Source organism: Micromys minutus (genome assembly GCF_963924665.1).
Source record: "Micromys minutus genome assembly, chromosome: 9".
NCBI classification, from domain to species: Eukaryota; Metazoa; Chordata; class Mammalia; order Rodentia; family Muridae; genus Micromys; species Micromys minutus.
The window spans coordinates 54,371,332-54,396,393 of record NC_137978.1 but is presented as its reverse complement, the minus strand read 5'-3'; the positions used below and the strand labels follow the sequence as shown (position 1 = coordinate 54,396,393).

Genomic DNA, 25,062 nt, shown 5'->3' with positions numbered 1-25,062 from the left:
GGAGGAGGGAAAGCGGCGAGTAAGATGGAAGATGAGGAGGTCGCTGAGAGCTGGGAGGAGGCGGCAGACAGCGGGGTAAGGAGGAGCTGCCGCCCCGCGGCAGGGCCGGCAGACCTGGCGTGAGGGAAGCCTCCGGGGAGCGGGTCTGGGGATAGTTTTCCCCAAGGAAGGGTCTCCCACACCGGACCGGAGGTGTAAGAGAGTCCCCCGGTCCCGGAGCGCCGCGAAGGCCTCTTAAAGGGGCCGCGTTCCATTTCTTTCTCCACCTTTGCCCGGTGCCTCTCCGCCCAGCGGCGTGCGAGTCACTTTGAGTGCCCCACCTTCTACCCTGGGGCAACTCTCTCTAGTCCCCGGCGCCCCAGGGACCATTTTAAAGTTCTTGTGCTCTGTCTAGTGAGGGAGGGGTTCGGGCGGCGTGCCTGGCTCTGAGGAAGAGCGGGAGGAGGCCCCGAGACAGCGGGGAGCAAGCAACCATGTGTCCTCTGGGACCGCTGGGCCGAAATCCCCCGCCGCTGTGCGCCTTCGCCGCGGTGAGCGAGCCTGGGTTTTCTCTTCCTTTCCCTTTTCCTCTTTCAGTTTTACTCCAAGTCTCCCGGGGAATCTTAGCAGAGCTCCCCTAAACTCTGCAAGCATCCGCTCTCTTCCCCGGGACCCACCCTGAGGTCTGCGCCTTGGGGAGGATCTCGGACTACGTTCGTCTGGGTGGAGGGAAGGGAAGAAGGGTGTGATTTGTAAGATAGTTTCATGCCTGGTAGGAGAAGCAGAGATTACCGATCGGTATGATTTGAGAGTTTCTGCTCGCCTCCAAAAGTTATAGGGGGAAGGAAAAAATTATCCTAAGTAGGAACTCGTCAATTAGGTTCGTGATTATCGTGGTAATTTCAGAGTTTGAGGTTCGACGCTAACCCTCGTGGAGACGGAAATGTCTCTTTGGTGACCATGTGTCCACGCCTGGGCTGGGCTGGGCTGGGCTGGGCTCGGCTCCAGTGACATTCACCTCAAAAGCTTATGTGTGGGGAGTCACATATACCCGGATAGAGGAGTAACAGGGTCTGTCTGCCCAGCGCAGCAGTGGTGTATCTTCACAGGAATGTTGAAACTTGGCCTCGAAGTTTTTTCCGCTGGTTCAGCATTTCTCGAAAGATTGGTGATGCTTTCCCACTCGGCATTAACGAGCATTTGAAGGAGTTACTGGTTCAGAGATTATTTAGTAGAGGATTAACGTACATTCCCCTTTAATTAAGAAAGTAAGTGTAGCCTTGGCTGTCCTGGAGATCACCATGTAGACCAGGCTGGCCTTGAAATCACAAAGCTCTGACTGCCTCTGCCTCTGGACTGCTGGGATTAAAGGCATGAACCGTCACACTCTACAAAAGGGTTTTTATAGAGTACAACAGGTGTTGTCATTTAGGTATTTATCCATTTCACTAGTATTTTTGAGTGTGTGCTGCCTATTAGAAAGTGTGTGCAATAGTGACTTCTTCCAGTAAATGCACAATTTCCGGTAGAGGCATTTATGGCCTGCCACTAGGAGGAGTGTCACCCAAACACCCTTCATGTTACCTTTTGCATTAAAAAAAAAAATAGAAAAGATAAACATTTTTCTGATTTTTATTTATTTATTTTGAAAAGATGGGTTTTCAAAACCCTGGTTTTTATGGCTTTCCTGTAGTTCTGGCTGTCCTGAAATTTGCTCTGTAGACCAGCTGGTCTGGAAATCACAGTGCTCTGCCTGCTTCAGCTTCCTGAGGGGAGTGTTGGGATTGGATGCACGCACCACTACTCCTAGAGAAAGTGAGGGTGTGCATTTTCTGCTCACGGACTCATGAGTGTGTAGGATGCCAGATGTCATGGAGCTGGGGTTACAGACCATTGGGAGCCATTTGCCGGGAGCACTGGGAGGGAAACTCTAGTCTCCTGCAAAAGCAGTGGGAACTTTATCCCTGAGCCATCCCTCCAGCCACTGGTCTTCGTTTTTAATATGTTTGCTTTGGTTGTTTTGTTTTTTGTGAGAGACTCATAGTTACTGTCCTTTCATTGTGAAGAGACAACCCCTGACCGAGGCAATACCTGTAAGAGTCTCACAAACTGGAGGCTACTCATTCAAAAGTCTGTGGGAGCGATTCTCATCCAAACCACCACATAAGGTCTCACTGTGTAGCTCTAGCTGGCTACACAGTCACTGTGTAGGTTTGGTTCTCCTTAAACTCTTAGAGAGCCACCTGCCTCGGCCTCCCAGGTACCTGGCTCAGGTCTTTATTTGAAGATGTGCGGTTTGTGAGTGTCAGGCTTTTACACTGTAGTTCAGGCCGACCTCAAATACAGAGTACTCCAGACTCAGCCTTCCAGATGCTGGCATCACAGATGCCTCAGCCCCTTGCCTCTAGAGACTGCCATGAATTCAATTGCCTTGAGTAATGCCCCTTTGAAGGAGAAGGGTAAGGAGGGTGCAGCTCACTCAGGGCACTTTGAGGTGTGGGTGGTTACTGGTGTAAACACTCTTGGCTTTACATTACCCTGAGTCCCTTCCGGTGATGAGTTTTGAGTGTACCTGACCTCGGAAAAGAAAGACCTAAACAAACAAGTGAGCGGAAGAAAACGGGTGGGAGCAGAGAGATCAGTGACCGGGAGCTGTCTGGTGGTCAGATTGAGTGTCCAGACTCTGCAGATCCAGAGGACCCCTGCCCTCCAGCACCACTGAGTTGGCTCTCGCTGGCTCAGGGTCTGACGTCATTTTTTCCCTTGAGTGTCTTCAGAGTACCCAGGGTAGAGTGTGGTGTTCCACTGATGGAAGGGCCAGCTTGAATGGTCACCTCAGGTGGATTTTTAACCAGGCTGCTGCTGTCTGTGACTGCTTCCCTGCTGTATAATCGCTCCTTTGCATGTATGTTTCCTTCAAAGAGGTTACAGCCACACTCTAAAGACAGCTCCGAGAGTATGATTTACCTTTCACCAAGAAATGCTTCTTTAAAAATGTGCCTGGTGGGGATGTGAAAATGTTGACTTCAGTCACTGTTGATTCACACCTCATTGGTAGGGAGGGCACTGAGGGTCAGACCCAGGGCCTTCCTTGTGCATGCTAAGCACACCACCCTGAGGTGACTCTTCCCTCTACTTCAAACTTTGACCTGTGGCCTCTATCTTCAGTAGGTCTTAAATGGCAGTAAGAGCAGTTTGCAATTGGAAGACATCTTCCTGCCCCAGAAAGTCCATCAGCAATTGGTTTTCTCCTTTCTTTCTTTCTTTTCTTTCTTTCTTTCTCTTTTTTCTTAAAGATTTATTTATATGAGTGCACTATCACTGTCTTCAGACAGACACAACAGAAGAGGACATATGTAATGGGATTCCTATTACAGATGGTTGTGAGCCACCATGTGGTTGCTGGGAATTGAACTCAGGACCTCTGGAAGAGCAGTCAGTGCTCTTAACCGCTGAGCCATCTCTCCAGCCCCATTAAGCTCCTTTTTAAAAGCAGAGTCTTTATGAAGCCCAGGCTGACCTTAAACTCAGATTCTCCTGCCTCTGGGATCATAGCTGTGAATCTCCATCAGTCCCCTCCACCCCCACATGTGTTGCCTGTACCAAGAATGAAACCCAGGGTCTCATATGTGCCAGACAAGAAATCTACTAATGAGCTCATTTCCAAGCCCAAGAAAATGCCTTGTGCAAGTTAAAGGGTAGCTAGATAACTAGTCTTCTGGGTTGAGAATTCAAATGCATGCTTACTTTCCACTCATGTGAGCCAGTCATCCAACCATTGCCCCATCAGTGATGCTTAGCCCTGTGAGAAAGCATCCTAAGCTATTGTATAAGTTGTGTGCCAGGCACTAGTCCATTGAGTCAGCGACACTGGAAGGTGAACAAGTAGGTGCCATGCCTGGAACCAGAGGTCTTTTGCAGATTACGTCAACACAAGCCTTGAAAGACCCAAGAGTCAAGAGTAGTGGTGCACACCTGTCATCCCAAGGTGCAAGTCACTGAGGCAAGAGGGTCGTGAGTCTGAGACTAGCCTGGGCAACATGGAGAGGCTGTCTTGGGTGGGGGCTTGTGAGGAAGAGGAACAGTTAAAGAAGATTTGAAAGTCCAGCGGTCCCTGGGCAGGTGGTGGTGTGGCCAGTGCACACACAGACGAGGCAGAGCGGGGAGAGCTTCCCACACTGCAAGCATTTCCTCCTGGCTGGAGACACAGAGGTTGGCAGGACGCAGTGGAAAAAGATGGAGCCGGAGCGGTTAGTAGAGGCACTTTGAACTTGCTTCTGGGAGCTGCAACTTTGTCCTTAAAGCAGTGGAAAGCTTTAAATAGCTGCCTCCTGCCTCCGCCCTCCTTTAGCAGATTCGAGACAGAGTTGGGTTTTTACTTAGGAGATAAAATCTGTCCCTTTTCTTTGGAGAAGTGGCTGTATTCTAAAGGTGTTTTGTTTTATTCTCTTGTAGTTTTGGACTGTGTAGTACGCACAAGATAGTAGATGAGTTAGTCTGGGCACCCAGCTTTGCCACGCCTGAAGGCCTCAGCACATCCCATCTTTTCGGGACTTTTTTTTTTTTTTTGGCAGAGCTTTTGGCCAATTGAGGCATGGCGGCTGTGAGCTGGCTGAACCTGACCTCTGGAAAGAGATCTGCTTTCCCGTGGCTTCAGAGAAAGAAGGATAATGAGCTTTTCTCAGCAGTGGCTCCTGGTCCTTTTCACTGGGGCTGTATGGGGCCCTGTTCTCAGCATGCTCTGGGCTCTTGAGGGAGCTTCCATGGTTGCGGTGGGCTGTGGCCTTGCCTTTTCTTCTGCAGGAAAGAAGTGTCTCTCTAAAGCTGCTGGTGAAATCCTGCAAGAGAAAGTCGCTATTGTGGAGATGTAGTGACCCAGACATTGTCCTGGGGCCAGCCCTCTTAATTCCTCCTCTAGAGGACATTGGCCCCTCAGTGAGCAGCTGTCCTTGCAGGTAGCCAGCTTCCATACAGCACAGTGTTTTCTGACTGCTTTCCTCTCTGGCATTGGTTAGGTTTCTCCTGTCAAGACTGAGACTGACTCGTTGGTTTCCTAGGAAGAGATTAAGTTTAAATACTTTACCTGGTTGTGGCCAAAGTACAACATTTTAAAAAGAACTAATTTATTTTTTCTTTTTGTGGTATGAGGAATTGAACTTGGAATGTAAGAATCATTGAGCTTACAGCCAAAGCCCTCTGTTGTTCTGGGTAGAGCCGTGGGGGCTGAGCTGGGGCTTGGGAAGAGTACCACCTGGCATGCCATCAGAAAGCACTGTTAGTAACCCCAGAGATTTCATTGTGTAAACGGTTTTTAACTCTGCTAGCCTCTGACACGCAGCTTCATCTTGTTCTTGCAGGATGTTGGTTCCAAACATTAAGAAACCAAATGCCACAGAAAGGGAAACAAATCCTATCAGTGGTTTGTGTGCACATTATCTTGTCCCTGGTGCTAAGGCGTCCCCTGTGTACTCAGGAAGTAAGCCATGCTGCTCCTAAAAGAGTGGTACATGTGGACAGTAGTGGTGCTGGGCACGTCATATGCAAGTCTGTGGCGGTCAGGCTTGCCATTCTTTACGGGCCCAGAGAGTCAGCCTTGGCCTTCTTGGCTTACAGAGCATCAGACAGAGATCCTCCAGTGTCCTGCCCCTGGTGCTCTTTGAATGGCTCACTGGTGAACAGACGCTACCACCCTTTTCTGGAAGGGCTGTGAGACTGGAGTGAGCTCTGCAGTCAGTCTGAGTGTACCTTAATGCTCAGTGTCACTCTAGGGTGGAAGTTGTTCTGTCCCTGCTCCCATGCTCCAAGAAAAGAAGCCACGAGGTCAGTTCTAGCCCCAGGACCTTATTCTGGCTGTTTACATTCCTTGTGACCCGGTAATTAACAGGTGAGGTGCTTCAGCAAGCTTTTTGCTGGCTCTTTGAAGTTCTCACCTGTGCTTGGCCTGCTTCTATGGGGGTGAGCAGCTCACTTTTGCACCCACAAAAATGACACCAGTGAGGTGCTGGCTGCTCGAGATCTTAAAACACTCCTTCCTTTAGTTTGTCTCACTGTGCAGCCCAGGTGGACCTTGAACTTGTGATCCTTCTGCCTCAGCTTTCCTTTATCTGGCTTGAAATACCATTTTAACACTTGACCAGGTGAAAGAGATGTAAATAGTTTTTGCTCAGGATTAGGTTTGAGTGCCTTCATGTGGGTCCTGGCTGCTCTCTTCTGGAGTACTCTGTGTGTCTTATGGCTCATTTGTGTTCTCTTCTGCCTGCCGAATGCCACCGATTGCTTCAAAAATGGACTCTATAAGAGCACCCTTGGCTGTGCAAATAAAATTGGAGGTGTTGTAATAGTAACTTGACTTGTCCTCCAGAGCCCACCCACCTAACCTTCTCTGGGAGAAGGGGAAGTGACTCCTTTAGGTTCCTCACTCTTTCCCCCAGTGTGGCCACAGAAGCCACTTAGCCTGGGGGTTCATGCCTTCTGGGTCTGATCTGGGGCAGCTAGCTTCCTGCCTTCTCTTAGCTTCATTCTCATTTGTCTACCTGAATTGATAGGTTTGGCCTGGAGGCTGGAGAGTGAAGGCTGGGGTGAGGGCTGTGCTGTGTGTGGGTATTAAAGTCAGTGCCCTCCAGACCCTGAAGGCTCACACACAGCTCCGGAGACTGTCCAAGGGCTCTCTTGTCTGATGTCTCTGAGCACTAGTGTACAGTTGCCAGTGCTGTGTGAAGACCAGACTAGTAAGACAATGAAAAACAAGCTCACAAAGCGGAGGGCAAGAGACTTTGCCCTGTCTTATTTGCCCTGCATGGATTCCCTCCTACACTGAGCGATGAAGTGTCCAAAGGCAAACATTCCGTTTCGTCAGGGCTGCAGTTGGCAGTTTCTGAGGCCCTCTCCACTGGGGTCCTTCTAAATTACTGGGTCTGGTTTCTGCTGAAGAGTTATTTCTTTTTGTTGCTGCCTGGCGGGCCATGAAATCATCCTACCCTTTCTTAAGAAACCTGGGTTCACTGGAGCCTGCGTGGTACAGAAGCCAGTTGGTTCCATCACTAGTTGTGTGTGGTTTGTCAAGTCACCACTTGGTTGTGCATGCAGTATGGCTGATTTACCTATGGCTGCGGCCAGGATTGGAGATGATGACCAGAGAATGTACCACATTAGAGACTGCAGACCCTGCGGTCCCACCAAGGAATATATACACACAGTCCACACACGCAGTGGGGGGTATTGAACAGTCTCACCCAGACTTACCTCATGTTCTGCATCTGAACTGCACCCTCAGCCAACCTTAGCTCCAGTTTGAAAGTGTGTAGTCACTTCCTTGGACACTGAGAAGCCCAGTTGATCCTGGCTCCAGTCCACACTGAACTGTGTTGTGACATAACCGCTCAGAGTTGGTTCTCTTCCATCTGTAAAACTGGGACATCTCCAAAATTGCTCCACAAGGACTGGAAGCAGATTGGTGTGTTGGATATTGTTTTCAGGCTCCTGGGCCAAGTGTGAAGTGTCTGCTCACAAAGGTCTCCAGCATGTTTTATAGCATTCGGCAGAAAAAGGCAAATGGATTAGAGGCACAGGAAGCATGTTTTATAAAGCTGAGTCTGAGAAGGACAAAGGTAACAGGACTGGTGTGATGTTGCCACACCCGAAACTCCAGTTTTGGGAGGCTGAGGCAGAAGGGGTGCTGTAAGTTCTAGAGAGACAGGTGGATCTCTGAGGGCAGCCTAGTCTACATAGCCAGTTCCAGGACAGCCAGGGCTATGTAGAGACCCTGTCTCAAATAACCAAAATCAAAAATACTAGGATAAAATAAAAGATGAGACTTTAGAATAGAAATAGTTGTGCCTGGGATTGGAGAGGTGGCTCAGTGATTAAGAGCACTACTGCTCTTCCAGAGGTCCTGAGTTCAAATCCCAGCAACTACATGGTGGCTCACAACCATCTGTAATGGGGTCCAATACCTCCTTCTGGTGTGTCTGAAGACGACAGTGTACCTAAAATAAACAATTCTTTTAAAAAAAAAAAAAAAGTTGTGCCCTACCCGGGCATTCCAGGCAGGAGACATTGAGTGCAATTGGAGGCTTTGTGGCTGGAGCAGAATTGTGTTTGTCTGAGAAACAATGGAGGCTCTTGTGGTGGCTTAATGGGGAGGGAAAGTGGGCCTAAGGCACTGCTGGACTCCAGATTGGTGGAGACATTAGGTGGTGCTGTCTTGCAGCAGGAAGCCAGGATCAATTCTAAGACTTTTGCTGTGGAGAATTCTGGTTGTATGGGCAGGAACCAGGGTCTATTGGTGACTTGAAGCACTACTGTGAAGAACATTTAGTATGTGTTTTTAAAGCAGAGCCAACCAAGAGCAGTTGTAGTGGCATCAGCTTCTGCCTGTGCTGCTGCAAGTCTGTGCTGCTCTGGTGGCGGAAGAAGCGGGCTGGGGTGGGCAGAGACTGACGTTTATACCTCCTAAGTGGGAGAGCCCATCTGCCACCGAAATATCTGTCAGTGTCTGTGAAGTTGTGGACCTAGATGAGGTATAGCTACTATAACCAGGTATGGTGGCACATGTCTATAGTCCCAGCACTTGGGAGGCTGAGGCAGAAGATTACTGTGAGTTTGAGATCTGCCTGTCCTACAGGCAAGGCCCTATCTCAAAAAGAAACCAACCCAGGGTGAGTGAGAAGACTCAGTGGTTGAGGTGGTAGGATCCTCGTGGTAAAAGGTGAGAACCTCTAACTTCCACCTGTGTAAGATAAGAAAACACAATTAAAGCAAAGGAAGGCAGCCAGGCAGGCATGGTGGAACAAACCCTTGATTCCCAGCATTTGAGAGGCAGAAGCAGGAGGACAGTCAGTTACATAGTGAGATCCATCTTGAAATAAAACAAACAAGCAAACAAATAAAAGAAGCCAAGCCCAAGGTGGATGTAGCAGAGGCCTCTGAACTTTGGGGCCTCTAGCCTTCAGAGGTCAGGAGAGCAGAGGAACCTGCCCATTAGGGGAGGGGTCAGCAGGGTGAGAAAGTCTTTGGGAGCAGAGCCGGGCTCTGGAGATTAGTATATGGGCCAAGAGACAGCTCTTCAGGAAGAAGCTGTGGATAGTCTGGTGCTTCTGGGAGGCTGAGGGATAGAGGATTCAAAATCTATGTGTCTGGCATCTGTGAGCCCCTTGGTTGAGTAGGAATTAGACTTGATTGATAGACCTACACCAGCATTGGGCACCAGGGAAGTGCTACTTGCTTTTAGGCAGCACTCAGTAAGTAGTTCCCTCCCCTTGGGGTGGACTATTTCTTATACTAGTGTTAGACTATAAAGCCATGTTCAAAGGAAGGTACCTTGTGAGCAGTGGGTCTGTCTTTCTCCTCTCTCTCTCTCTCTCTCTCTCTCTCTCTCTCTCTCTCTCTCTCTCTCTCTCTCTCTCTCCTTTCTTCCTTCCTCCCTCCCTCTCTTCATTCCTTCTTTCCTTCCTTCCTTCCTTCCTTTTCTTTCTTTTTGAAACAGGTGCTCTGTTATATTCTTTTAGCTGTCTTGAAACTTGTTAATTAGACCAGACTTGTCTTGAACTTACAGGGATCCACCTGCCGTTGCCTCCCCAGTACTAGGATTAAAGATATGTATATACCTGGCATTTATTTATTTATTCACTTTATTTATTTAGGGTTTTGAGACAGACTCATGATACAGCCTTAGAACTTGCTGTGTAGACCAGGCTGACCTTAAACTTAGAAAGCATTTACCACACCCGGCCTAATATAAATTTTACTCTGTATATCAAAAGTGATAATATTCCATCATGTGATCCGTGTTAAAGATTTCTAATATGGAGCTAGAGACATGACCCAGTGGTTAAGATCACTTGTTGCTCTTACAGAGAACTTAGGTTTAATTCCCAGAACCCATGTGGTGACTCATGACAGCCCGTAACTCCAGTTCCAGGGGATATGATGCTCTTTTCTGGCCTCCACAGGCACCAGACACACAGATGGTAGATACATACCATGTAGATTTTGATATGTATAAAATAAATAAGTCTTATTTTTTTAATCATTAGAATATTATAACTACACTAATTCATATTCTGAAATAAGTGGGAAATCTGGTGTGCATTTTGCACTTAATAGTGACCTCAGGGTGGCCCCCAGCTTGAGAAGTGCACAGCCAGAGCTACTGCAGAGGGGAGTGTCCAAAGTGCTCTCCAATCCTGGGTCAGAGCCATCACCCTGAGAGCTGAGTGTGCCTTGGTGGGGAGGGGTTTCCGGGAAACCTTCCCCTGACAGCTAAGATGCCTTGGGAGGTGTCTTCTTTACCTCTGCTAATCTTTTCATCCTCTTCCCAGTTTCTTGAGCTCCTTTCCTCCTCGATTCTGTCTGATCCATGTGTCCTGGTTTACATGGTAGGATGACTTGCTATGCACAGGTTTTGTTACAACGCACAGTTTCTGTGGTTTGTTCGCGTCTCCCACTGTCTGACTGTGCCCACCGCCCAGGCCTGAGGACATCTGCTGCCGCAGCTTTTTCACAAATGGCACTTCCCAGCTCTCTCCTGTCTTAGGGAAGCAGAGTGGACATTGAAGGCACTGACAAAGCCTAGACTCCCTGGGGCCGGATCCTGTGCCCTGTGGTGACCCATTTAATTAGAATGGAATGTTTTCTCTCTCTGGGAGTAACAAATGAGAGAGGGATGTCTGTGGGAAATGGACGTTAAAGCCCAAGTCTACTGAAATGCAAATAGCGGTGTCTCTAAATCCCTAAAGTATGCCTTTGGCCTTGTTGTATGCTTTAACTTAGCCCATATATGGTTTGACTTTTGTCCCCAGGTGTGCTTTTGTAATTTTTAAAAAAGACATCAAAAGCACATATACCAGTATTTATAATTTAGACTATTTTGGACATTTGCTTAATTTTTGGACCTAATGTGCCAGAATTTTGGGTGCCCACCCAAGGATGGGGCTACCAGAGAAAGTAGAATGAGCAGGACAGCCACGCCAGCCAGTCTGAGACAGTGTCTGCTGCTGTCCAGCATGTAAAACTGTAGAACGGTAGGACACAGGGTGTTTGGAGAGCTCTGTGGGTTGCACATTTGCACTAGAGATGCTTAAGGCCACCACAGCCTTCTGTGATTCTTCTCTAATGTTATAGATCAGGGTTTGCTGTTACAAATGGGTTCTTCCTTATGAAGTTGTTGGCTTCGGATTCAGAGTAATCCACCTGCCTCAGGCTCTCAAATACTGGGAGTTTAGCCATGAGCCACCATATTCATATGATTTTATGGATTCCTTTACTTTGTCCCCAAGTGAAATTGAGGAACTTAGGAAGTGACAGAATCCCACCTGGGTTCGTGGGAACCATCAGGTACTGTGGCCAGGAACACAGCTCTGCTGGATTCTAACCCTGGCACCCTGAACCAGGGATATGGGTACCTGTGTCTTTTGTGGGCCTGGAACTAGCTAGACCACGCTGGCCTAGAGCACACAGAGGTCTGCCTACCTCTGCTTCTTCAGTGCTGAGATTAAAGGTGATACCAGTACAGCCCTGATGTTTCTTCTTTACACCTCGCCCCACACATACAGTTCTCTAGCTCAGCTGTGGGACATACTAACTGTGGAAGCTCGAGATCAGCCATCATTCCTTGAGCGTGAGAGAAAGTCAGAAACTGACAAAGACAGGTAGTAGTTATCTGAGAAGAGTCACGTACTGCCTGTAATGCCCATAAAGAGATACTTTGCAACCTAGATCCAGAGCTTCATCGGAAGCAGCTTATGGGACTCTTCTGGGTTAGGTTGGTTGCAGAGAGGGTCCTTTTAGCTCTGAGTGGTTTGGGACAGCTACCATCTTGGCTGGACACTGTGGCAGGGGTGGAGAACATGACTCTGGAGCTGGCAACAGACAAAAGGGCAAGCTACTCACCCCTACCCTCATGGAGAGAACAGTTTACTCACTGTCTCCTGGCAGCTAGGCTGAGGGATCCACTCCCAGATGAGCCGGTGAGCTTCCCATCTAAGTCCCATTGTGGCTGCCTCCACATCGAGACCCACATAGCCTCATCTTCTCCTTCTGTTCCTTCTCAGCAACACTTTGTAGTGCTTTTGGTTGGTTGTTTTTGGTGGTAGGGTAGAGAGGGGTGTTGGAGATTTGTGTGTATGTGGGTTTTTTTTTACATAAATAGTATTTTATGTATGAGCATTTTGTCTGTATTTATGTCTGCATACCAGAATAGAGCATTGATTGGATCCCATGAGACTACAGTTGTAGATGGTCTTGAGCAACCATGTGGTTGCTGGGAATCGAATCCATGACCTGGAAGAGCAGTCAGTGCTCTTAATAACAGAGCCATCGCCCCAGCCCCATTTGTTTGTTTTGAGACAAGGTTTCTCTGTAGCCCATCACCACCTGGCTCCCCTTTTATTTTTTAAGATTTTTTATTCATAAGTGTGTGAATCTGTAACCAGTATGAACACACGCATGCAGGTGCCTACAGAGGTCACAAGGTCTTCAGTTCCCCTGGAGTTAGTTTCAGGCAGTTGTAAACCACCTGATGTGGATATCAGAACTCGGCCTCCTCAAGAGCAGCAGGCACTTTGAAATGCCTAGCAGTCTCTAGCCCAGTTTTGATTTTGTGAAGTCTAGCCATGAGAACTGACGGGGAACTTATGGCAACTCTTTCTCCTCCAAGTGCAACACTGCAAGTACACGTTGTGCCCCCATGTCTGGCCCACAGCCTCCACCTTATGTTTCTTGTAAGACAGGGTCTCTAACCCTGCAGCTCACCATATCAGCTCGACTAGCTGCCCAGCAAGCCCCTAGATCTTACCGTCTCCACCCCCAGGACTAGGGTATATATATAGGCTTGTAGCACTGCCCAGCTTTTTCTTGGGTGCTAGGGATTGGAATTCAAATCCTCAGTTTACCTGTTGAGCCATCTTCTGCAGCTCATTGTTTTATTTTTGTATTTTCTGATTCAGGGTCTCACTCTAGCCCAGGTTTACCTGGGACTCACTGTGTGGTCTAGCCTGACCAGTAACTCATGAGCGTTTGGCCTCATCCTATTCAGTGCTAGGATTGCAGGCATAAGCCACCATACCTGGCTCTGGTTACCTCTCAATGTTAGAGGAGCAAACCTTTTAATCGTCTTTGCCTGACACACAGGCTGGATCCCTTTGTCTCCCTTGTTCCTGCACACAGGTTATGACCCATTCATAAAAGTAGGCTGGAAGCTGACTGGTCTGTGAAACCCACGTGATAAGGAGAGAGGAGAGAAGGAAGGGAAAAGAGGCTATTCTGGAGATAGTCTCTGCCTTTCTCATGTGCACCATGGTAAGCATATGCACACAGTAAATGTCAGCTTTTAAATCTCTATCAAGACAAAGTCTTACAATATATTTAGCCCTGGCTCTCCTGAAACTTGCTATGTAGGCCTCACCTGTTTCTGACTGTAAGTAAAGGTGTGTGTCACTCTGACAATTATGTGTATGGGTGTTTTTGTCAGTGTGATTGTACACTGTGCACACCTGGTGCCCATGGAGAGCAAAAGAGAACATTAGATCCCTTGGGACAGTTGGAGCCTGTCATGTCGGTGCTAGGAATTGAACCTGGACACTCAGGATGAGCAGCCAGTGCTTTAACAGCAAAATCATTGTCTTTCCATACCTCCTCCCGCCCCCGGCCTCCTGGCTTCCCAGGATGCAGCCCATGCAGGCAAACTTGAAAAATAATAAAGTAGGCTATGTGAGGCCCTTCCATACTCTTGCCCTTCTAGAATGATCTTTTCCCCTTCATGCTCCTGGCTTCCACCACAGCTTTCTGCTATATATACACATACATCACATAAGTATATATATAAGGACATGCACTTATGTGAGGTTAAAGAGCATCAACAGCCAGAGAAGCTATGCTTCCCTTCAGGTGAGTGAGCTTGGAGATGGTGGTGTCGACACCCCCAAAGGACCATCTTGCCCAAACATCTGCCTTCAGACCAGACTTCCTCTTTGTCTGGCGTGGTTACTACACACCAGGGAGCCTGTATTTTACCTTTTCGTTTGCCTCCTGTAGGTTATATTCCTTCTAGGTTCGTTCTGCCTTTGAAGTCTTCTGCTTTATCTGTAGATTAGGACCCCAAGAAGAGCCAGAACTCCATCCTGCCTCAGCCTCCAACTGGTATCACAGGCATGCTCAGTGTTCACAGGGAGCGCCTATCAGAGCACGTGGTATTTGGGTTTGGTGGCTGATCTTTGACATGGGGTTGGACCCAGAGAAAAGGAATCCATTTTACTTTCCAGAGCACAGTCTCCTCTCCTGTCACCAGAGACCTTTCCAGGGGAAGCACAGCACCCCAGACGACCCTCAGCTGTCCATGCAGTGTTCATACTCCCTTGTCCTTGTCCTGAGTCTACTCAGAACAGGATTTAGAGCTTCAGAATTTGTCACCCTGGCCATGGAGGGTGATGACACTGTCAACATTCTGGATATCTCTGTTGGAAGGAAAGAAGGAAGGAAGGAAGGAGAAGGTAATTTGGTCCTTGTTGGAGGCAGGAACCTCCAAGCTCATTTGTCCCTGTGTGACACAGTAGTGTAGGCCTGTCTCTGGAGGAGACCTGGGAGAGTTGTGATTGGGCTCAGTTTCTCAGAGTGAGCCTGGGAGCAAGTAGATTGGGAAGCCGTGTCCAGAGCAGATGGCCTGACTGGTACGTGGTGCGGGGCCTCTCCAGCTGCTTGCAGGGTGGTCTCCCTTTTTACTGCCCTGAACAGTCTGCAGTCAGCCAGCTCCACTCCTCCAGAGCAGCTCACTTTACCTCATTCTGTGACCTAACAGGAGTCACACACCCCCCAGCCCCCACCAACTCCCCCTTTTCCCTGCCCGACAGGATGGCAGATGTGGCAGTTTTAGTTTTTGCTGTGCTAGTGATGTGGCTTGGGGAATGACTGGATCAAATCTAAAGGCCTTCGCAGCCACTCACCTCAGTGTCTGAGTATTACTTTCAAGAAACAGTAATACAGTATGCAACATTTGCTGGTCATGACTGGTTGGGGACAGAGTTTACTCAGAGATGGCTCCTTCAGTCCTCTTGAAGGCTTCTTTCTATGCAGGTCTATGTGCAGGTACTGGGCAGATGATTTTCTTGTAGCCCTAGAGAAGGCTCTGTCTGTGTCCTTTGACCTTTGTGGTGATAGAAACCTGATTAATATTTTCCCTGTAAAAATCATGAATTGAGAGTTTCTTAAAATGGTGTGCCCAGTCTTGTAAGCCAAGCCTTGGCAGTGGCCTATGCTCTTTAGCTGTAACTGGTGCTCTTCAGTGGCCTGCCACCCTTTGTTGTCCCAGGTTTGTCTCTGCAAATAAAACTGAGCTACCTTGTTTGGGACAGGTGCTGGCTTTCAATCTGTTTGAAAGTTAAATTTCACAGATGCTAAAGATGTGTTAAGATGGAGAAACTGGAATCAGCAGCGGGACTTAGTAAAGAAAGAGGTTGAGACTGGAGAGGTGACTCTGCAGTTAGGAACATTTTCTGGGGGGCTGGAGAGATGGCTCAGCTGTTAAGAGCACTGACTGCTCTTCCAAAGAAAGGTCTTAAGTTCAATTCCCAGCAACCACATGGTGGCTCACAACCATCTGTAATGGGATCAGATGCCCTCTTCTGGTGTGTCTGAAGACAGCTACAGTGTACTCACATAAAATAAATAAATGGGGGGGGCACTTTCTATTCAACCATGAAGACCAAAGTTCAAATCCCAGCACCCATGTTAGGCAGCCTACAAACATCTTAACTAAAGCTGTATCTGACACTTTCTGGACTCCATGGACACCAGCATATGCCTGCACACACACTCAGACATGGCTGACACAAATAAAGAGGTTGCTTGTGAGAAACCATGAGGAATAGGCATTGAGTTAGTGTAAGACACTTGGATTTGGCCTTGAAATGACATTGTATCACAGTTCTGTCAGGAGCTGTGCTTGGTGTAGATTCAGTGTGTTTGTCAGAAGCATTCCAGTTGCTTTACTGTTGCTGTGTGTTTTCTATGCATTCACTGATGGGCACAGCTGTCTTTCCAGGTGCCCCAGAGACTTGTCTGTGCCTCCCGAGCACAGTATGATGTGTTACCTGAAATGAGGGGCAGTGTTAGTACTTAAAGGTAGCTTCAGGCCGTATAATTTTGTATTGTTGGAAGAGATACAAATTAGGAAAGACAGAAAAGAACCTTCTAGAAAATACCATTAAAGAAAGCTGGTCTGATTGTCTGACTCTTCAAGCAGTGGAGTGAACACCAGGTTCACTTGATGATGATCAGCTGTTTGTCTGCTAAACACTGATTCTCTCCTGGGCAGTTGTTAGGTGGGTGCAAGTGGCCAGCTTGAACCGCCTCCACACTCATCAGCACAGGCATTCTCAGGACCTTCGTATAGTGCTGTGCAGGGCACTTAACAGTACCCAGTCTCCACTCAGGAGCAGCCCCCACTGTCGCCCTCCCCATCATCACAACCAAAAATGTCTTGACCTTGCCAGATTTCCTGCCAGCAAAGTTGCCAGTGGCTAAGAACGACTCTTGAGGGAAATGCTTGCTGAGTACAGTCCTTCACCTCCAGGAGCTTGCTGCTCTGGTCCTCGGAGAGAGGGACAGACACAGAGCCTGGAGATTGAGACTGACTTGTCTCTGTGCTTGTTCCTATTCTGCAGGTATCATGAGTTCCTCTAGCCAGGTACAGAGGCTGCCAAGGCTGGGGTTCTGAGAGTTGAGCTCCTGAATGTATTGTTGACAGTCTCACCTGCTCTTCCCTAGGCTCTTTTCTTACCGTTTTCTACAATAGTGAGTTTGTGACAGTCTGCTCTGGTGAGGACTCTTCCTCTGATTCACCTTCAGATTCCATGGGTCACTTTGGAGACAAATAGCAGGCTTTTCTTTATTCTTCCCTAAATGCTGGCCACAGAAAGCTCATGTTGGCACAAACTAGATTATGAACTCACTGACACGTGGCCGCAAAGGGATGTAAAAGGGAGAGCTAACCATCAGGGGGCAGGCGCCCAAAGCACTGGTGGGATCAGAGGAGAGGAGGAGCCCCCCCCCCCCCCCCGGGCGTGAGGGGGCTGAGGATGCTGCAGACAGGTGGGGCCTGGGCACTGACAGTTCAGTCCTGTTCTGGGGTAAAAAAAGAAGTGTAGATTCGAGGGATGGGAGAGGCAGAGCTCGGATGTGGTCCTTTGAGCACTGGAGTGGGGAGGTGGCTTGGTTTGCTACGTGTGGAGAAAGTTGGAGTGGTCGGCGTAAGTCTGAAGGAGACAACAGGCGACTGGCTGGAGGTTGTGTAAAAATTAACCTACTTAATGAGCTCCAGGACTATTGCTGTGCTCATGGGGTTAAAGGGAGATGGACCTGCAGAGGGAGCCATGTCCCCAAATCTCAGGTCTAGTTGGAGGACACAGCCTCGTCCCTGACTAAAGAGAAGACACTGCCCTTAGTTTGGAAAAATAAAGACTTAAGGTTTTATTTGAGAGAGATTTTTTTCCACTTTTATATACATTTTTTTCCTCTAGGAAATAGACAGACGGTTGGAAAAAAAACTGAAGATCACACAAAAGGAGAGGTAAGGCTGCTGTCTGGCATGAGGGCTCATGCTCTCTGCCGCTGGAGAGCTGGGCAGGCATTGTTCTCCAGCTGGCTGATAGCGTTAGCTGGTTAGGCTCCTGGGCAGCTAGCTCTTCCCTACATCGGATTGAGGCTTTGAGGTGAGACATGTCACAGCTGTCTCCAGCCTCAGTGGACCTTTCTGAGGTCATCTGATGGAAAGAGGGAGGTGACAGGATTTGGGTTCATGTGTGGTTGTGCCCAGTGCTGAATGAAGTGTGGGGTAGTTGTCTCTCCCTATGGGTACTGGTGTCTTTGCAACATTGAAGAATCTGGACAGAAACTCCTGTGTCCTTGATGGCTTGGCAGTTTAGGGTGTTGTGAGGTTATCTCGGAAGAGAAGATTCTAGGAAATTCTTAGGAAACCTTTAAGGATTGTTTTCTCACCATTGTGTAGCTTGGGTTAGTGGGTTTCAGAGAGGGTGACTTTGGGCTCAGATAACCCAGGGGCAAGCAACAGAGAACTGACTACATTGATCCAGCAGGGGATTCTGGGAGTCCACACTGGCTTTCCAGACTCCCTGCTGTGTGATCAGACTGCTGGATCCTACTTCCCATGGTCCCTGGTCCCTTTCCATGTCATCCCCACCCACCTAGGACCTTTTGGTCTGACACAAAGCACGCAGCTTCCACCTCCTGACAGTTCAGGCTCTGGCAATGGTCTCTGGTTGTGAACTGGGGTGGCACCCGTGGCTGGTGTAGGGGTTCTCCTTGCCTTGCTCCCGTTCTCATCTGTGGCTTCTGTTCGCTCCCTCCCTGTGTTGTTGGCCCTCTTTGTGTTTGGGGAGTTTTACTTCTGCTTGTGGTCACCTGGCATTGATGTGCATCTCTACCAGCCTTGGACAATGCTTCTCTTTTGAGCATTGCCAAGCAGTTTCATCCTAGCCCCGCCGCTGCCCAATAGAGCAGAGAGCCCTGGTGAGGGAGATTTCTCTGCTCAGAGGCTCTTATGTAGAGGTAACTTGCTGGTCTGGTGTAGCCTGTCTCTTGAGAGGCACAGGTCACTTGCCAGAAGGCAGAGAGAGCTTGGTAAATCTTGTCTTGCTTGTTGCCAGGTTGGGTGGCACAGCAGGTGCCTGTGTCTTGTCTCATTTTGAGCACATGCTGTGGGAGACCTGGGCTGGGGGGCTCCCCAGTTCACCAGACTCCTACACTCTGGTCTGTGTAGGGAAGCTGGGGTTTTCATCTAAGTCATTGATTTTTGGGTGTGAAATGCTTTGGCCTCGAGGGCAAACTGGTGCTTGCTGGGCCTGTTTGCACATGGAGAGGAAGTCCCAGGACCACAGGGTGGTGACCTGTAGGGTTAGACCTCTGGAGTAGTTCTTGTGCCCTGCAGAGCTGGTGGTAAGGCTGCTGTCCTGCCTGAGGTATGGGAGTTCAGTTGTCTGGTCTTGGACCAGGTGAATAGTAAGTAGGAAGGGAGAAGACAGTGAGGAGGGTGTGGGGCTCAGATAGGCCTTCTGCTCATTGTGAGATTTATGAAGCTGTGTTTGCTCTTTGTCAGCAGGAAATCCAAATCTCCTCCCAAAGTGCCCATTGTGATTCAAGACGATAGCCTTCCCACGGGGCCCCCTCCACAGATCCGCATCCTCAAGAGGCCCACCAGCAACGGTGTGGTCAGCAGCCCCAACTCCACCAGCAGGCCAGCTCTTCCAGTCAAGTCCCTAGCACAGCGGGAGGCAGAGTACGCAGAAGCCCGGAGACGGATCCTAGGCAGTGCCAGCCCTGAAGAGGAGCAGGAGAAACCCATCCTCGACAGGTGAGTGTAGGTGCCAGCAGTGGCAAGGGAGGACCGGCCTGCTGGGCACCTTGATGTGGGTTCTGGGAATCGAACTGAGGTTCTTAGCTTGAGAGCCAAGCACTGGAGTAGCAGAGTTCTCTCCAGCCTAGGGTGTTGTCAGGTGTTAAGTGTGGTTGGTGGCTGATGGGCCCCCCAGAGTGCAGGATGCAAGATCAAAGGATGGGCTTAGACTCGGGCCCTGTCAGCTGCACACTTAAACCACTTAACCTGATGGCTGATCCCAGAAGTAGGTAGGGGTCCTTCGGCCTTGCCCACCAGGTTGAGTGAGCAAATGGCCCTGAGGTGCTGAATTCTGCCCAGGTCCCCAGAAAAGCCCAGTATTGTTGCCTGGGTCTCCAACAGCCTCATTTGAGTTTTGCAGTAATTTTCACTTGTGTCTTTTTTTGTTTGTTTGTTTGTTTTTTAAGATTTGTATTGTGTTACTCTGATGAGCTAGTAATTGTTAAACATGCCTTTGGAGCTGGGTAGTGGTGGCACACACCTTTAATCCCAGCACTCAGGAGGCAGAGGCAGCTGAATCTGTTAGTTCCAGACCAGCTTGGTCTACAGAGTGAGTTGTCCAGGATAGCCAGAGCCACAGAGAAGCCCCTGTCTCAAAGCCAAAACCACCAAACCCAAATGAAAAAAAAAAAAACCAAACAAAAAACCTGCCTTGGGGCTGGAGACGGCTCAGTCAGTGCTTGCTGTATAATCCTGAGGGGCCTGCCTTCCCAGCACCCAGCTCCAAGCTGTCTCTGAAACCTTCACAGTGACAGTAAAGAGATTGGACCCTGCAAGCTGTCCTCTGACGTCTGTACTTGTGCTTTGGGATGCAATAAGTTTTAAAGGGTTTTTTAAATAAAGTATGAATGGGCTGAAGGGATGGCTCAGTGGTTAGAGCACTGCTTGCTCTTCCAGAGGTCCTGAGTTCAATTCCCAGCAACCCCATGGCGGTTCACAACCATCTGTAATGGGATCCGATGCCCTCTTCTGGTGTCGGGTGTGCATGTACAGGCGTCCATGCAGACAGAAAGAACACTGCACATAATAAGGATGATGTGGTTGAAGATTGATATGTTGGTGCTGACACACACAGCCTGTCTCATTTAGCTTAGGCTATCCTCAAACTCACTATTGTAGAAATAACCATCCTGAACGGTGATCCCTCTGCTCTCCTTCCTGTCTGCTGGGATTACAGCTGTCCTTCCCTCCCTCCCCCTCTAACACAGGACTGCAATCAAGCCTAGGGCTTTGTATATGCTAGGCAAGCTCTGCACTAAGGCATATGTCCAGCCCATAATTTTGGTGTTTTGTGAGACACAGTTTCACCCTGTAGCCTAGGCTAGCCTGGCAGTCCTCCTGCCTCAGCTTCTCTAATGGTAGGGTTACAGCCACTCTTTCTTCTTTTCTCCCCAATGTTGGGGACTGTATACTTAGGTGCTAGCCCATTAGGCAAGCTGCCAGCCTCTGAGCATACCCCAGTCCTCTAGTTTTGAGGGCTTTCTCTGGCTATTCTTTCTGAGACAGGCTCTCTTTATGTAGCCCTGGGTGTCCTGGAACTCACCCGCGTCTACCTACCAGGTACTGGAATTAAAGGCTTACACCACCATGCCCGGTTTGCTCTTTGGCTTTTTGAAACTAAGTTCTTTACACATCTGGCATAATTTACTGTGTAGCCTAGGCAGCCTTCACTCGGGTCCTCCTGCCTCCCTAGTACTGTTATGGGCGTGTGCCACCGTGTCTAGTACCGTCGTTGTTTTGAAGGAACATCCGTTCTGTTCTCTCCTCTTAGTCTGCACCTGTCTGGAGTGGGAAAGTCCATTTCCTTCTGTCTTCTCTAGTACTAGGAGTCAGCAGCTAGCCTCGTGGTTTGGAGGGAAACAGGAGTCAGCCAGGTGGGTGCAGCTCACTCCTGAGCTCATGGCTAGGGGCCCAACCCTGGAACAGTCTGTATTGGTTCTGTGGAAGATGCCTTGCTCATGGCCACTCCTCCCTCCACAGGATGGACTGAATGCACTCCCTCTGCTTACAGATGAACAATGGCACATGAAAGGGGGGCTGCTGTAATTGCTAGAAGGTGGACCATGGACCACTTCCTCCTTCCCACTGGAGCTGCTAAAGTGGGAAATGCATGCCCTAGTGTGCTTGTCAAAGCAGGCTCAGTAGCTCAAGCTGGCTGGTATCCCCAACCTCAACCATGGGTTGATTGTAAGGTTCAGGGACTTCACGTTGGGGTGTGGCTCCATAGTGCCTGCACCATAAGCATGAGGACCCCAGTTGAATCTCCAGCACCCACATGAAAGCCAAACAAAGCTACAAATGACTATAACCCTAGCACTGGTGGGCAGCAGGGCTTGTGGGGCAGTGGGCGTGTGGGGGTGCCTAAATTGATCCCTGGTGAGTTCTAGGTTCAGTGAAAGACCCTGCCTTGAAGAAGTGGAGAATAGAGGATGGTACCTGGTGACCTCTGGCCACACACATGCACCTATACATGTGTGTCCCTCACTCAGTGTGACATACGCAAATGAATCTGGGCACCTTCTCTATGCTCAAGGCCTTCCTTTTATCTTCCTTTAGGCCAACCAGGATCTCGCAACCTGAAGACAGCAGGCAGCCCAGTAATGTGATCAGACAGCCGTTGGGTCCTGACGGGTCACAAGGCTTCAAACAGCGCAGATAAATGCAGGCAAGAAAGGCTGCCGCCGCTGCCGCCATCGCCTCCTGGATTGTCTGCTATGGTCGCACTGCTGTGGCAGACATCTGGACTTGAGCAGAGGGAATAACCTGACTTACTTGCACTGTGATCCCCCTTGCTCCGCCCACTGTGACCTTCAACCCCATGCACTGTGACCTCTGCCTTCCCCCACTTCCCACTGTGATTGGCGTGTTGACAAGGGCTGTCCCAAGTCAATAGAAAGGGAAAGGGTGGGGAACTAGGGGAGGATTAGGGGAACCTACCAAGGACTCAGAGTAGCCGGTCAGACAGTGCCACTTGGCCCTTGGCCACTTGGGGTAAAGCCAGTGCCAGCAATAACAGTTTATCATGCTCATTAATTTGGGATTTCAAAACACAAATGAGAACTCCCCCCACCCACCCCAAGTGCATGTCGCCATCACTTAAAGTAAGTTCCATTGAAAATATCCTTTCTTTTTTTTTTCTTCCTATTTTTGTTTGTTTATACAAATACCTGATTTGCAAGAAAAAGTGCATGGAAAGGGTTTTAGCAGTTTAATGAGTTTTTAATTGAGAAGGGGTAGTTTAGTAGTCACTTAAAAGATGTTTCTAGGAAATTGGCTAGAAACATTAACCAATAGGATTTTGATGAGCTTAGCTTCTGTATTCCTACTGCCGCCCAGAAGAGAGACCAGGCTCGGGAGCGCCCCATAGATGAGCATCTGTGCCTAAATCGCCTTCCTCCGGCTAAGTCCCAGCTAAGTTGCCTAGAGATAGCTCAGAGCCTGGGGGAGGGACTGACCCCACGATAGTATTGTGAGAGATGGGGAAAGTGGCAGGCTTCCCCTTCCCACACCCCTCAGGGTGGGCTGGCTCCCTACCAGCCAGGTTTGCTGCTTCTAGAGGAGGGCACAGAGTGACTGGGCTCAGAAAGGCAGTGGTGACACTTGTCCAGTGTTTGCTGTCAGCACAAGCCCAAGAGAGAGTCTGGCTCCAGATCTCAGGCCTCTGCCTGGAGTGGTCAGAAGATAGAGAGGCCTGTGCAAGACTGGATGGAACGCTTAAGGATCTGTGGCGCTCCTCATCTGTGGACGGTCCCGGCTCAGGGACTGTACCTGAAACATTGCCTGGGTGAAAAGAGGGGACTAGAGCAGCTGGGGAAGCATCGGGAAGGACAAACTGCACTGCAAAGGCAGATGATGGCCCACAGGTTCCTCAGAGGCCTCAGCTGCCCTTCCCTTAGTAGAGCAAGGCTGGCTTGAAGGCCATTTCTGTCCCTGAGCCTGGAGGTTTGCTTTGGCTCTTGGTGGGAGAAGCTAGAGAGGGCGTCTGTGTCCCGCTAGGTACTCTCTGGCTTTGTATTCTCTTCCGATGCACTTTGCCTTATCCCTGCTAGCCTGACAGCCTCCCTCTCCTGACCAGCACTCAGGTTTGGGAGTAGGTGATGTGGGATTAGGGCAGCCATAGCCGCCAAGGTGTTGAGCTTTGCAGGATCACACCGCCTTCGGTTCCTCTGGCTTGTGCCCTGTAGCAATGACCCACATCATCTTCCCCTTAGGAAGAGGCTCTTCCCCAGCACAGCCCTAGACCTGCCTGATACCAGGGGCCATCTGTGAGTGAGCTGGAACAGAGCCTTAGCAGGAGGGCCGGCCACCTCCAAGGGTAGGAAGGAACTTGGCTGCTAGCTCAGAGTCTAGGGCCCACCCACAAGGGCTAGTGGTTTTGGTTGGAGGACAGACTGTCCTTTCTTTGGAAAAGGGTGCAGAAACCCTGCTTGCCTGGTCCCCTCTAGAGGAAGCCAAGGGCAAAGCATCTGCACATTGAAAGCTTGCAAGCTTGGCTCTCCCATCTCAGTCTGGCCAAAGAAGGCCCCGCCCACAGTGCCCTGTGCCTCCCACTCCCACCAGCAGTCATGCATTTGGCCTCCTAGATGGAGAGGTGGCGGGGCACAACTAAAGAAGGAAAGGAAGGAAAACAGACTGGTGTTGGGGGAGGGGGGCTTGGGAAACTGTTTGGATTGTGTGTGTGTGTGTGTTTGTGGGGTTTATTTTTGTGTGTGTGTGTGTGTGTTTTCCTTTTTTTTTTTTTTTTGTAGTTGTCTATAACTCCATAAGTGCTTTTTTGCTTTTTTTTTTCTTTTCTGTCTTTAAGTAAGTTGCAGGCTTTGGCTTGGAAATCCCCAGGGGGATGAAAGGCAGGAACCTGAGGCTGCTGCCCCTTTGTCTGCCTTCTTGGTACTGTCCCTTCCCCCAGCTCTTCCTGGACCCCATGAGCCAGGCCTCAGCCCTTCCAGCTAACCGCTTCCCATGAGCCACTACTCTGATGTCAGCCTATAACCAAAGGAGCTGGGGGTCCGGGTCTGGTGACCAGCCCTTCTCAGTCCCCTCAGTCAGGGTGCTCCCCACCTGCAGGCAGGAGGTAACACCCTATCTGCTGCCATCAGCCCCTTCCAGAGCCCATCTGTCCCGCCTAGCCCTGTCCTGCCCTGCCATACCCTGCTCTGCCCCATCTGGGGGTGCTGTGCTCAGGGACGGGCCGGCAGGGCTGCATCCAGTCTCCCTGGTAAGCAGAGACTCAAGAAAACCTCTGGGGTCCTGTTTCTGGTCATATGACCCATGGGGACGGACCCTTGGGCATCTGTACCGAAGGGACTGGGAGGGAGGGCCGCACCCTGCAGTCTTGCTCTGCTGATGTAGCAGGCAGCTCCTCACCCTAACCCTCACCGCGGGCTCCTGAGTCGGCAGATTAAGCATTTTATAAATTGTATTTTAAATACATGTTTTAAACTTGTCAGACATTTGTCCTCATTTCTGGCTTCCTATCTCACTGTGGTTTCTTGTCCAGCTCTGAGGGGTTCCTGCTTTAGCAGAGGCTGAGGTTTCTTTGGGGTACTTGGCTTAAGTCCATCACTGTAGGGCTCCCAGGTCCCCTGGACAGGGTTTCAATGAGTCCTGTCTAGACTGAAACCTGGAGTCATGCTGGAGCTCTCGGCAAGTCCTACTTGGTGAAGGGGTAGGGAGTGGGGCTT

General features: G+C 49.5%; 1 protein-coding gene across 5 annotated transcripts; it reads left to right on the top strand.

Moving 5' to 3' along the window:
- Positions 1-24,800, top strand: SZRD1 (SUZ RNA binding domain containing 1). Of its 5 annotated transcripts, XR_013975136.1 has the most exons (5): positions 1-75; positions 17,490-17,539; positions 19,085-19,339; positions 21,153-21,255; positions 21,938-24,800. XR_013975136.1 is itself a non-coding variant. In XM_080921609.1 (4 exons), exons 1-4 carry the CDS (start codon positions 25-27, stop codon positions 22,038-22,040), a joined length of 459 nt encoding a protein of 152 aa, XP_080777735.1. In that variant the 5' UTR covers positions 1-24; the 3' UTR covers positions 22,041-24,799. The 5 variants fall into 5 exon arrangements, 4 of the variants coding, with proteins under 4 accessions (XP_080777735.1, XP_080777737.1, XP_080777736.1 ...); XM_080921609.1 differs by lacking the exon at positions 21,153-21,255 and having other exon boundaries at positions 21,938-24,799; XM_080921610.1 differs by lacking the exon at positions 21,153-21,255 and having other exon boundaries at positions 13-75; positions 19,088-19,339; positions 21,938-24,799.
- Positions 24,801-25,062: the final 262 nt, after the last annotated feature.

What these genes read in the sequence shown, in the direction of transcription:
- SZRD1 (XM_080921609.1), top strand. Translation starts at nt 25, where the DNA reads ATGGAAGATGAGGAGGTCGCTGAGAGCTGGGAGGAGGCGGCAGACAGC. An exon ending in AGGAGGCGGCAGACAGCGGG is followed by an intron (nt 76 to 17,489) that starts GTAAGGAGGAGC and finishes TTTTTCCTCTAG; the next exon opens with GAAATAGACAGACGGTTGGA. An exon ending in AAGATCACACAAAAGGAGAG is followed by an intron (nt 17,540 to 19,084) that starts GTAAGGCTGCTG and finishes GCTCTTTGTCAG; the next exon opens with CAGGAAATCCAAATCTCCTC.